This window comes from Indicator indicator, chromosome Z, assembly GCF_027791375.1.
Source record: "Indicator indicator isolate 239-I01 chromosome Z, UM_Iind_1.1, whole genome shotgun sequence".
In the NCBI taxonomy this organism is placed as follows: Eukaryota; Metazoa; Chordata; class Aves; order Piciformes; family Indicatoridae; genus Indicator; species Indicator indicator.
The window spans coordinates 49,295,355-49,307,743 of record NC_072053.1 but is presented as its reverse complement, the minus strand read 5'-3'; the positions used below and the strand labels follow the sequence as shown (position 1 = coordinate 49,307,743).

The window sequence follows — 12,389 nt, the reverse complement described above, 5'->3', positions numbered from 1 at the left end:
AACCACTGTATCAAGAAAGACATAAGGCTACTTGCTCTTGCAACCTGCGTAGGCATAAGAGGAAACATAGAAAAGCTCAGAGAGATTCGGAATTAGGTTCTGATTCTGATTACACTGTCCAGGCGATCACAATTAAGTGCGGGGAAGAAAAGGCTTGTGAGAAAGCTGCCGATAGCCTTTACCAAGAGCCAGCAGCAGCAGCTGTGGGATCTGTGCCAGAAGTTTCAGGAAGTGTGACAGAATCTGAGATAACAGCCCTGACTACTCAGGGAGACGCCATTAACGAGGCACAGGCAGACGCGACTGCACAGGCAGACTCGACTGCACAGGCAGGCTCCATTAACGAGGCACAGTCTCCTCCTCCTCCCTCTGCTGTCGAGACGGACACAGCAGCAGCTGCAGGGTCTCAACGCGTACCTGCTGACTCTGCACAGGATCCTTCTGTTCCTACGGAATCTGTACAGAATATCTCTGCACCTGCCGACTCTGCACAGAATTCCTCTGCTCCTGCTGCCGCTGCAAAGAATTCCTCTGCTCCTGCCAGCTCTGCTGTGAAGGTGAAAGCTCAACCAGTAAATTTGTCACCAGAAAGTGCAAAGGAGCTGCAAGAGCAGGTGCAGATGGTGCAGGAGATGGTGCAGGAGATAGTGCAGAAGGAGGTGAGGGTCCTTCTTCTCAGGGTCCCTCTGTTAAGAAAGATCCTTCTGGTGAGGAAGAGAAGGTTAGCCTTAAAACTCTGGCAGACCTCTTGAGACCACACATGGATGATGGAGATGTAGGTCAGGATGTGGACCCTGTTAAATTAGCAACTGCTGGCAGTGCCTCTGAACTCCAGGAAATTGCACGGAGGATTACAGTAGGAGTATGGGGACAGCAAGCTCAGGATGATGATGACGATGATGAGGAGGATGACATACAGTCAGCAAATGCACCCAGACAGGAAATTAGACATGTGAGGAAGGATTGCATAAGAGGAGACTCTGAGCCAGTCCTGTCTTGGCTAGCCAGGTGTTTTGATATGGGAGCTCCAGCGTTGGTGGTAGGCGACAAGTCGACCTCCCAGTTGGGGACGCTCTCAAAGGATATCGTCATAGACAGGCATCTTGGCAAGTGCATTGGTTAAGTTTCTCTGTGGGCACGCCTCTTACTGGCAGTCCTGATGAGGCACCCCAGCAGAGATGATTTGCCATGGAACCCTAAGCCTTGGACCACAATAGCTGAGGGAATCAAGCATCTGAGAGAGTTTGGTGTGAGAGAAGTGATGTATGGAGATCATAAGATAGTGAATCCTGATGAAATTCCTGTGGGAACAGGCCTAGCCAAAAAGCTCATTAAGCTTGCTCCTCCTAATTATGCTACTATTCTGGCAAGCAGAATTGTGGCAAGAAATTATGGTGGAGTGCCTCCCACTGCTGGCCATTTCACTGACCAAATGCAATTGGAGGATAGTCTTGCATGTACTTCTTTGGTTTCAGCCATTGAAACTTTGACCGGAAAGATGGAGAATTGCATGAAAGAGCTGAAAGAGGAACTTAAAACCTCCATATCAAACTTGATGAAGGGGGATGATGGTGATTCCTCTTCCTCCAGATGGATACAAGTTTCAGCTGTCAGGAACAGACGTCCTCTAAGAAGGCCATTCCAGAGTAGGTCAAACCAAAACAGATAGCAGAGGCAATCATGTGGCAGTATCTGGATAACTCTGCGTGATCAGTTTGGTGAGAACATGAACAGAAGGGATGGTCAACCAACTTCTCAGTGCGCCATAATACCGTCAAATTATCAAGGGGGAGAATCTATAACTATTCAGGGAGTCGCTGGTGGATCTCAAGAGTTGTTTAAGATAGAGGTCGATAAAAGTTTACCTGGGAAACAGTAGAAGAAACATGCTATTGTGACAGGACCTAATGCACCTTGTATTTTGGGTTTTGATTTTCTAAGAGAAGGGCGTTTCAGAGATCCTAAGGGTTACAAATGGGCTTTTGGAATAGCAACTGTAGAAATTGATGGAGGAAAATTGAAGTTGTCTATTAGACCTGAGCTTTCAGATGAATCTGCAATTGTGGGACAACATGAGATATAGGATGTGAAGTTGCTGGTTGCTTCTCAAACTGTGCATCACAGACAATGCAGAACCAATGTGACTCTTTGGTGCCCATTCAAAATCTGGAAGGTGAGAATGTCATCCGCAAGACTCATTCACCTTTCAACACTCTGATTTGGCCTGTGCGAAAGCCAAAGGGAGAATGGCATCTGACAGTCGAATTCCATGCCCTAAATGAGGTGACTCCACCCATGAGTGTGGCTATACCGGACATGTTGGAGGTCCAGTATGAGCTGGAATCCAGGGAGGCTAAATGGTATGATACCATAGACTGATAAAACTTTCTTCTCTATTCCCATACCAGAGGAATGCATGCCTCTGTTTGCTTTCATCTGGAGGGGAATATAGTACACGGTTAATCGTTAGTCCCAGGGTTGGAAACACAGTTCAAGATTTTGTCATGCAGTGATCCATGATGCAATGGAGAAAGGTGGAGCTCCAGAACACATTCATCTCATCGATGACATCATGTGGGGTAAAACTGCTGAGGAAGTCTTCGAGAAAGGTAACAAAATCATTGACATTCTGTTGAAGGCTGGTTTTGCCATAAAGAGAGACAAGGTAAAAGGACCTGCCAAAGAAATCCGGTTTCTGGGAGTGTGGTGGCAGGATGATCATCGTCACATTCCACTGGATGTAATACACAAAGTCTCCACCATGGAAAATCCCACAAATAAGAAGGACACTCTAACTTTCTTGGGTACAGTGGGATTTTGGAGACTGCACATTCCTGGATACAGTCAGATTGTTAAGCCTCTTTATGATGTGACTCAAAAGAGAAACAAGCAGCCTTTGACCAGATAAATAGAGAAGTAGTCCATGCCACGGGTGATGTGACTCCAAAGGGAAACAGGTTCTATTGGGGTTGTGAGCAACAAGCAGCCTTTGACCAGATAAAGCGAGAGGTAGTCCAAGCGATGGGTCTGGGACCTGTCCGAACTGGTCCAGACATTAGGAGCATTCTATATACGGCTGCAAGTGAGAATGGTCCAACCTGGTACAAAAGACCTTCATGTCCTCATCTGACCACTAATGGACCTGAGGAAGATGAAGATGAGGAAGGGTATTGCTGGGCAGGGGTTGTGCGAGCCCCAGAGTGATCTGCATGCATGAGCAGGAGGGTGAGAAGTTACATAACACGATTGCAAAATATGGGTGGGGCTTTGGCTCCAAGACTCAGCCTCCTGTGATTTCCTGGCCCAATGTCACAGAACGCAGGAGTCATAAAAAAACTGATGATTGCTACTGGCGGGGTTCTGCCATTTCCTCCGATCCAACAAGACAAGATTTGGTCTCATGGGGATGCCTGCCTGGATGAGAGATGGTCAGCTCCACCATTTCACAATCTTCGGTACCGCCATGTTTCTTATAGGGTGTTTAGCGTAAGTTAGCTGCACTTTGCTTGGGATCAGGCTCTGCTTTTGGGTTTACTGGGTAAGTTATGGGGTTGCGCTTTGCTTTAGGGTTTCATACCCTACAGCGCTCTGCTGCAACCTCGTCTGCCTTTATAATAAAGACAGACATGCCCATTGGCACCTGTGGTACGTGTATCTAATTAATTCCTCATCAAAAAGAGCTCACTGGAACATAAATGGTGACAGGATGCAGTTCATGGTGGGGCTCGTAGCTGGGGCCATGTGTATATAGTAAAGAGGCATGGGGCTTACTGGTGGATAAGTTTCTGGTAAGGAAGTGTACCCGCATACTCTGTGTACATAGTTGTAGATAGTTCTGTTCAAAAATGCATTACGGTCATAGTGCATAGGTGTATATAAGCTTTTTAGGGGAATAGAGCATGTAATTAGTGGTTAGGATGAAGAAGTTGTTAGGAGGGAATGCTGCAAGCAGCATGCCTCAGAAGAAGACCGAGAAGAAAACCGAGGCTTCCCCCATGGAGCATGTTGCATGGGTGTCGTGGGGGTGATTAGAGATGGAGGATGATGGTTATTAATTATGAAATATGAAACATGAGAATTATTATTTATTATTAAAATTAAGAATAACTGATTAATCACCTTATATATATTGATTTGAATGCATGGTTGTAGCAATATAGTCCATAACTGGTTCAGTATATACAATTATACCCATTTATAACATTTACAGAATCAATTTCTAATTAAGGGAATGAAAAGTGCAGTTCTGCCGCTTGTCCACTAGATGGAGACTCAACAAGACGCTTGGCGGCTGCGGCTATGTACAGACATATTTATGATGTTATCATGAGGCAAGTTAAGCTAGAAATATCACACGACTATGCACGGGCGCTTTGAATAGAATGTTACTGAATGTTGCACACATGGAAAGATACATTCTGTCTCTTTCTTTCTTTGTAGCGAGGCAGGTTGCTAGGTTACGCTGGCTGCTCACTGCTGCCGGCTAGTTGCTGGCTGTTTGTCTGCCCGGGGCTGCTCCCACTCGGGCTGCGACTTTCTTTCTCCTCCCACCTCTGCGGGTGGGGTGAGGCTTGCTTTCTCCTCCCATGGCCACAGAGGGGCGAGGCTTTCTGCTGGTCGGCAGTTTCCCTTAGCAGGGTCGGCGCGGCAGGGCCTGTCCGGGGAGTGGTCTTACACAACGAAGTGATGGTTCCCGGTAGGCGGGGCTGGTCGTCTCCAATCCTGGAGATGGGTTTTGGGGGAGGGTGCGGTGAAGCGGTGCAGTGCTTCCCCCTCGGCTCGTCTCGAGCTGACAATGCTCTCTCTCCCACAAACAGCAGGGGTCACTCAGAATGAGTTGCTGCTTACAGCTGCTTATGATTGCAGCAGTTCTGGACTGCCAGGCTTAGGCTAGTCCTTCCCCTTCTGGGCTAAAGCTTACCCTCGGGGCTTCCTCAGTCCTCTTGACTGGGCTTACGACGCCGGCTTCCTGTAGCTCAGCGAAAGGATCTCCTGTTTGCTGGTTCCTCGAGCAGCTCGGTGAGCTGGCTTCTTTCTGTATTGCAGAGGCTTCCTAGTACGCTTGCGTGTGGGAGTGAGAAGACTTAGGGGTTGCGAGCTTCCGTAGTTTGACCAAAGCGAGAGAAAGCAAAAGGAGAGAACAAGTTTTTAAACAAATGGAGAACACTTATAGATTCCTCGAGGCTGGATCTGGCCAATGGGCACACTTGTCAACAACCTGCTTCGACCTATAGAAAGGGTGAAGCTAGAATTATGCCCTTAAATGGAAAGAGCATGAGCATGCCATGCGATGGGTGCATGCAGTTGTTTACCCTTTAGGAGACAGGTTGGCGCCTGGGGCCTTTGTCCTCCTCTCCTGAAAGGAGGGTGGAAGGGGGGACTTACCAAAACATGTTGGGACAAGTTAGCTGGTATCTGGGGGCATAATTCTGGGCATGTGGTGCAACCACCACAATGGGGGCAGGAGCCCTGGGACACTTTGTGGAATAAGTAGGAGGAGTGTATGAAGGTGCACCCGGAGATGTGGGGTCAGGAGACCCCTGTGGATGTGGTGAAATACTGGGAGCAATTCACTCAAAGCCCAGCGAGTAAGAGATCAGTTTGGCTCCAACATGCTGGGCGAATTAGGGGGGGGAGCGCTTCTGGTTGCGTTTAAAGTTACTACCGGGCTGCTACAAGATGAACAGAAGGAAAATCAGTGTCTGCAGGAACAGCTGCAGGTGGTTTGCGCCACTCAAGTGACTCAGAGGCAGGCATTGTTACACATGGAGAAGGCAAAGGAGCAGTTAGAAGAGAAATGCATCAAATTAGCTGATAAATACACTGTAAGAGCAGTGAAACACAGGCAGAGGAAATTAGGGAAAGGCAGAGATCGAGTGTGCTTACCTCTCCAGACTGGGACCCCGAGATGTGGGATGGTAACATCTGAAGTTCTGGCTCGGAGTCTAGCTCCAAGGAGTCAGAAGAGAAATTCCAGAGTGTGGGAGACAAACCCCAGGAGAAAGAGGCAAAACCCCAGAACCAACAAGAATGTTGCCAGCATACGAAGGTTCAGGTTGAGCCTCAGGGTAAACAAGAATGTTGTCATCATGTGAAAGTTCAGGCTGTCCCAATATGGAAGAAAAAGGGGGTAGTGGGTCCAAACGGACCATTGATTAGACAGGATGAACTCACAGATTTTTCCCCAGATGAGATCCAGAATTTGCTGTCAAAATATACACAGCTGTCTGGGGAAAGACCTCATATGTGGATGGTGCAATTGATGGAGCAGGATACTGACTCCGTGATGATCGATGACGGGGATGCCACGAGAGTCTTGGGTATAACTAACGATCTCTATGTACAGACGAATCTTCGCTGATCGAGGGACTACAGGTCCCTTCTCTCAGTAGTTTGTGAGGGCATCAGAGATAGACAACTGAATGAGGGGTCCTGGTGAGACGGTCCTACTACTTGGGTTACCTTAAATGCAGCCAAAAGATAGTTAAAGGGCAAGGGGATGAAAATGGCCATTGAGACTGGTACCCCAGAGCAGTATTTGCAGTACGTCTTCACTCCCCAGATAAGAAATACAATTTTGGGAGTCTGCCTGGATGCCTGGAGGCCCTATTTGATCCCACTGCTTATTTCTTTACTGGGTGGCCCCATTGAGACAGTGGTAGAACAGCTACAGCAAATGGGAGACCTTCCAGGAGTGCCCTAAGTGAGAGCCCAGAGGGGGGAGGCTGCTAGGAGGGAACAGCCCACCAGCCAGGACGCAAGGGACTGTGGCAGACTGTTTAGACTGCTCTTGCAGAAAGGAGTTCCGAAGGAGGAGATAGACAGTCAGCCTCCGGAGGAGCTCAAATGCGTGGCTGAGAACCACCAAGTGAGGTCAATAACACAGGGTGAAGACCAACTCTCCTGGCCAGACATGGACCAGACAGTGGCTTGTTTTTCCTCTGGACAGGGAGATGATCTCCTGGGCCTCAAGTCCAACCCTTACCTAATGACAGAATAGGGGGGTGGCCAAGCCCCAGTTCACCGGTGGGTTGCCCTGGGTTGGCAAGATCGCCGCCCACACACCACCTGCATTATACACTAGCCTGCACATAACAGGCAGACAGTGAGGGCACTAGTCGACACTGGGGTGGAGGTCACCATTGTAGATGGAGACCCACAGAAGCATTCAGGGGAGCATACTCCTGTCTGGGGCCAGGGAGACCAACCCATTTCAGGTGCACTGATAGCCTTGAAAATGCAAATTGCTGACCAAGAGCTAAAACTGTACAAGGTAATGATTGCTAAAACTCATGAATATGTTTTAGGAATTGATGTTTTACAGAGACTGGAGCTGCAATTGGATGAATGCTACTGGGCCTTTGGAAGTATTTGTAACACTGTGAGAGCTGAAATCCCCCCACACTGACAACAACCAGGCTAGCTCAGTCTGAAAGCAAATGAATGCTGTATTTACAAGCAAATCTACAATCTATGATGAAATGCAATGAATATGTACAAATATACACTATTCACAACATCTACAAATATGTACAATCAACAGAAAAAGGACAACCAAGCCCCCTTTGCTTCCCCCAAGGGGCCTCCCCGAGGGGCCTCCTCCCCAACGAGAAGGACTCCCCCCAGAACCCCCTGGCAGAAGGCAGAGAGTCAAGAAGCAGAGAGGCAGTTAGACTTAGCTCATCAAGGTTAGTGTGCTATCTTCAGCCAGAAAAGAAGCAGCACCCAGACAGAAGCCCAGCAAGTTGCGAACTGCCCAACTCCCCAACCTTGTTTTGAGTAGTGGTTCTTAAACATTTCTGTCTCTCCAATGAAGTGTTTAGAATAATCATTATTTTGCTTTCTCACACCCAATAGTGACTTATTTACATTCTCTAACCTTCTTTCCTTGAAATTTAGGAAGAAATATTAAAAAGACAGTCTTTAAAACCATTACAGTATTCAGCAGGCCTGCAGGGTTATGCAGGTAGGGAGCTGCAAACAACAAATGGGATGCAATTGTCCCAGAGGGGGAAAAGGATCCTGGGGCAGGAATTGGCAGGGCTCATTGGTAGGGCTTTAAACTAGATTTGAAGGGGGAAGGGGTGCATAGTCTTCTGCTGGCCAGTGACAAACAGAGGGGCAGCTCACCAGAGGCAGAGGGATGGAGAACTAGTGAGGGCTCTCAACTTACTGCCCTGAGGCAAGCCATGAATGATGTACCAGGACACTCTGTCAAAATCCAGGGGAGTTGGCACAAGAGGAAGACAGGGACAGCCCAGCTGAAGTGCCTCTATGCAAATGCACGCAGCTTGGGCAGCAAACAGGATGAATTAAGGGCCACTGTGCTGCTGGGATGTCATGACATAGTGGCTGTTACTGAAACTTGGTGGGATGATACCCATGATGGGAATGTAGGGATAGACGGGTACAAGCTCTTTAGGAAGGACAGGCAGGGAAGGAGAGGAGGAGGTGTTGCCCTCTATGTCAGTGACCAGCTGGAATCAGTGGAGCTCCACCTGGGGAAGGATGAAGAGCTGGTTGAGAGTGTATGGGTTAAAATTAAAGGCAAGACAGGGGGAGGAGATGTTACTGTAGGGGTCTGCTACAGGCCACCTGACCAGCAGAACCAAGCAGACGAGGCCCTCCACAGGCAAATAGAAGCAGCTTCCAGGTCACAAGCCCTGGTCCTCATGGGTGATTTCAACCACTCTGACATCTGCTGGAGGGACAACACAGCAAGGCATCAGCAATCCAGGATGTTCCTGGATTGCATAGATGACAACTTCCTCCTCCAAATGGTAGAGGAACCAACAAGAAAAGGTGCTATGCTGGACCTTGTCTTCCAGGCTGGTGAGAGCCTGGAATGGGTTGTCCAGGGAGGTGGTTGGGGCCCTATCCCTGGAGGTGTTTAAGGCCAGGCTGGATGAGGCTCTGGCCAGCCTGATCTAGTGTGAGGAGTCCCTGCCCATGGCAGGGGGGTTGGAACTAGATGATCCTTGTGGTCCCTTCCAACCCTGACTGATTCTATGATTCTATGATTAAACGGATTGGAGAGTGATGGAAAATTTAAATGGAAAAGCAATTCATGAAACTACAAAAACTACAAAGCATAGTGACAAGAACAATCCAAAGTGTACAGAGCCTCTTACATAACACCCAATGGCTTCCCCATTTTTCCCTTCTCCCCACCTGAGGGTATACCCAAACCCCCAGGGCTCTTTCTTCCCCCCCCCCCCTGCTAGGCTAGTCTCAGGCTGGCCAGGTCTGAGATTGCCCCCCCCCCTCCTTTCTCCTCCTGGCATTAGGCCTAGACAGGCCTAAGAGGCCTTGAGATACTCCCCCACCATTACCCCATAGGGAGCATCTGCCACAGGAGCAAAGAGGAAAGAAAGAGAGAGAGAATGACTTTGCAGATGGATTTATAGGGGGCAGGATTTATGGGTAGAAATACGCTGTTTCCTGTGTCCACCTTATTGGGTGGACACTAGCAACAGCAGAGGTGTAGCTTATGTGGCAGTAAGAGGAGGCACGCAGCCTAAACTGCCACATCAACTCCTGAAAGTAATAAAGATGTCCAGAAGTTCTTGGGAGCAGTGGGATTCTGACGACTGTATTTGCTAGCTGTTTGTCTGAGACCTTTGTATAAAATCACCAGAACGAAGGCTGTGTTTGAGTGGAGAATTGAACATCAAAAGTTGTTTGAACAGACAAAAATCTCTCATTCAGGAATATCTAGAATTACATCCTATTCTAGATGGGCCTGTGGAATTGCAGATGATGGTGGAACAGGACACATCTTTGTGGAGCCTGTGGCAGATGCAAGACAGGCATCACCGTCCCCTGGGATTCTGGTTCAGAAGGATGAAAGGGGCTGAAGTCAGGTATACTCCCTTTGAGAAGCAGCTGCAATAGATGCCACTCCTCCCAATAAAGTAGTCCATAGTTATACTGATTCCTGGGCGGTGGCACAGGAGTTGGTACATTGGCTACCTAAGTGGGCACAGGATGACTGGCAAATAGGTACCCAGGAGGTAGGGATTCCACTGTGGCTTGGGCTAACCAGTGAGGTATAGTATCACAGTATCACAGTATATCAGAGGTTGGAAGGGACCTCAAGAAATCATCAGGTCCAACCCCCCTGCCAAAGCAAGATCACCTAGGATAGTCCATACAGGAACGCATCCAGGTGGGTTTTGAAACTCTCCAGAGTAGGAGACTCCACAACCCCCCTGGGGAGCCTGTTGCAGTACTGCACCCTCACTGTAAAGAAGTTTCTCCTCATGTTGAGGTGAAATCTTCTATGTTCTAGTTTGAACCCATTGTTCCTTGTCCTATCACTGGGTACCACCAAAAAGAGCCTGGCCCCCTCCTCCTGACACCCACCCCTCAGATATTTATAGACATTGATCAGATCCCCTCTCAGTCTTCTCTTCTCAAGACTAAACAGCCCCAGGGATCTCAGTCTCTCTTCATAGGGGAGATGCTCAAGTCCCCCCTCAGTAGTTTCTGCTGAAATTGTATCCCAGGTGATCGATTGATGTACTGTATGTCAGTTGTTGAAACGGCAACCACTATGGGAAATATTAAAAGAGGAACAGTTAGTGGAGAAATTTGGCAGATGGACTTCTTGGGTCCTCTTCCAGAATACACGCAACAGCGCTATCTCTGTGTTGCAGCGGACACCTATTCCAGTTTAGTAGTAGCAATTCCTAGCCCATATGCCAATACATTCACTACCGTTCACTGTTTGGATACTATTGAGCTGTACTATGGTACACCTGTTGAGATTCAATCAGATAATGGCAGCCATTTCAAGAACCATGCAGTGCAGCAGTGGGCTGATGAGAGGGTGAGACATTTGCCCTATCATCCACAGGGTGCGGGTTTAGTAGAAAGAATGAATGCTCTACTGAAACAACAGCTAAGGCGTCTGGGGTAGGGCCAATATAAGAAATGGATAGATCATCTACCTGAGGCCCTTAAAAATTGTTGGAACTGCGCAAACACCCATGAGCCTACTAAAGAGGGAACCTGTGGTAAATAAGGCTAACATCAACCCGCAGATCAGCTTTCAAAGCAGGCAGTTGTTTGGGATAATCCCAAAAAATAGACAGAATTGTTCATGAAAGAGGTACTCCATTGGGAGCCTGAGGAGGACAAGTGGTTGAAACCATACTAGGATCTGCACCAGCTGCTGTCTGTACCTTCCTTAATTAAAAACCAAGCAGTGATCATAAATCCCAACGTGGGGGGTGGTGGGCTAACTCAACTGTGCCACGGAATGATACTACTCTATGGTGCAATAAGACTGCTAAACATTGGGCGAGCCTCGGGGATGTTCCGATTCTATTTCCAAAAGGTTATTTCCTGTTATGTGGTAGGCGTGCATGGCCAGGAGTGCCTGCTCGCATATGTGGTGGTCCTTGTACCATCAGTAGATTGGGCCTCTGGCAGCCATAGGAGAATGCTGTCCGTTGGAAGTGACTAGGTAAGACCGGGACAGTCCAGCGAATTAAGAGAATCACAATGGGTTTCACCTCAGACTGAGATTCTGAACTGAATCTCTGGAACTCAGCAAAAGTGATTGTGGCATCCATTCTTGCACCAGGAGTCATGTCTGATCAAGCTCTGACGCAACTCTGGAAGATGGGCTGCTGGATGGCCAAAGATAATAATGCCACCACTACTGCCCTGACAGGACTCATGCTTGATGTTGACTCTATCTGCACAGCTGCCTTACAGAATCGTGCTGCAATCGACTATCTCTTGTTATTACATAACCATGGATGTGAGGAATTAGATGGGATGTGTTGTATGAATCTTAGTGACCATTCACTCTCAATACATAAAAAAGTAAACACCTTAGAAAAGTTAGCACATCAGCTGAAGATAGATGATAGTTGGAATCCTTTCGGATCCTTGCAGTGGGGTTGGCCATGGCTCCAAAACCTTCTTTTAGGCCTCTGTCTTATTGGCTTGATCTGTTTATGCTTCATTTGTTTTCTACCTTGTATCTTTGCTTGTGTACAAGACATGATTGCCAAGGCAATTAAGTCTTTCAGCACTAGAGTTATACATCATCGGACACTGGCTACTTCTAATTGCATATTGGGATGTAGTAGGAGTGGGTTAACTGCAGTTCGATTAGAAGTACTTAGCTGATGAGGGCTGGATGGGAATGACTGGTGTTTGTGCCCAGCTGCCTGGGGGATGTCTGGGAATGCTTGGTGTTTGACCAGAAGCTCCCAGGTGCATGATAAGAGCAACAGATAACACGTATCTGTAGGTTCCTGTATTTGTAAAAACAAAGTGGAGATGGGAAGGTATTGAATGTGTTGACATCCTGAGCTAAGCGCAAAAGACCTTCAAGCCCTCATCTGACCGCTGATGGACCTGAAGAAGATGAA

At 47.9% G+C, this 12,389-nt stretch overlaps 1 protein-coding gene across 1 annotated transcript in view; it reads left to right on the top strand.

Annotated features, from left to right (window-relative positions):
- PRUNE2 (prune homolog 2 with BCH domain) overlaps positions 1 to 12,389 on the top strand; it is a 554,668-nt gene that overhangs the window by 417,791 nt on the left and 124,488 nt on the right. Inside the window, exon 9 of the mRNA XM_054397589.1 lies at positions 3,063 to 3,082. Within this exon, the coding sequence (XP_054253564.1) occupies positions 3,063 to 3,082 (20 nt within the window). The remainder of the gene's footprint in view (positions 1 to 3,062; positions 3,083 to 12,389) is intronic.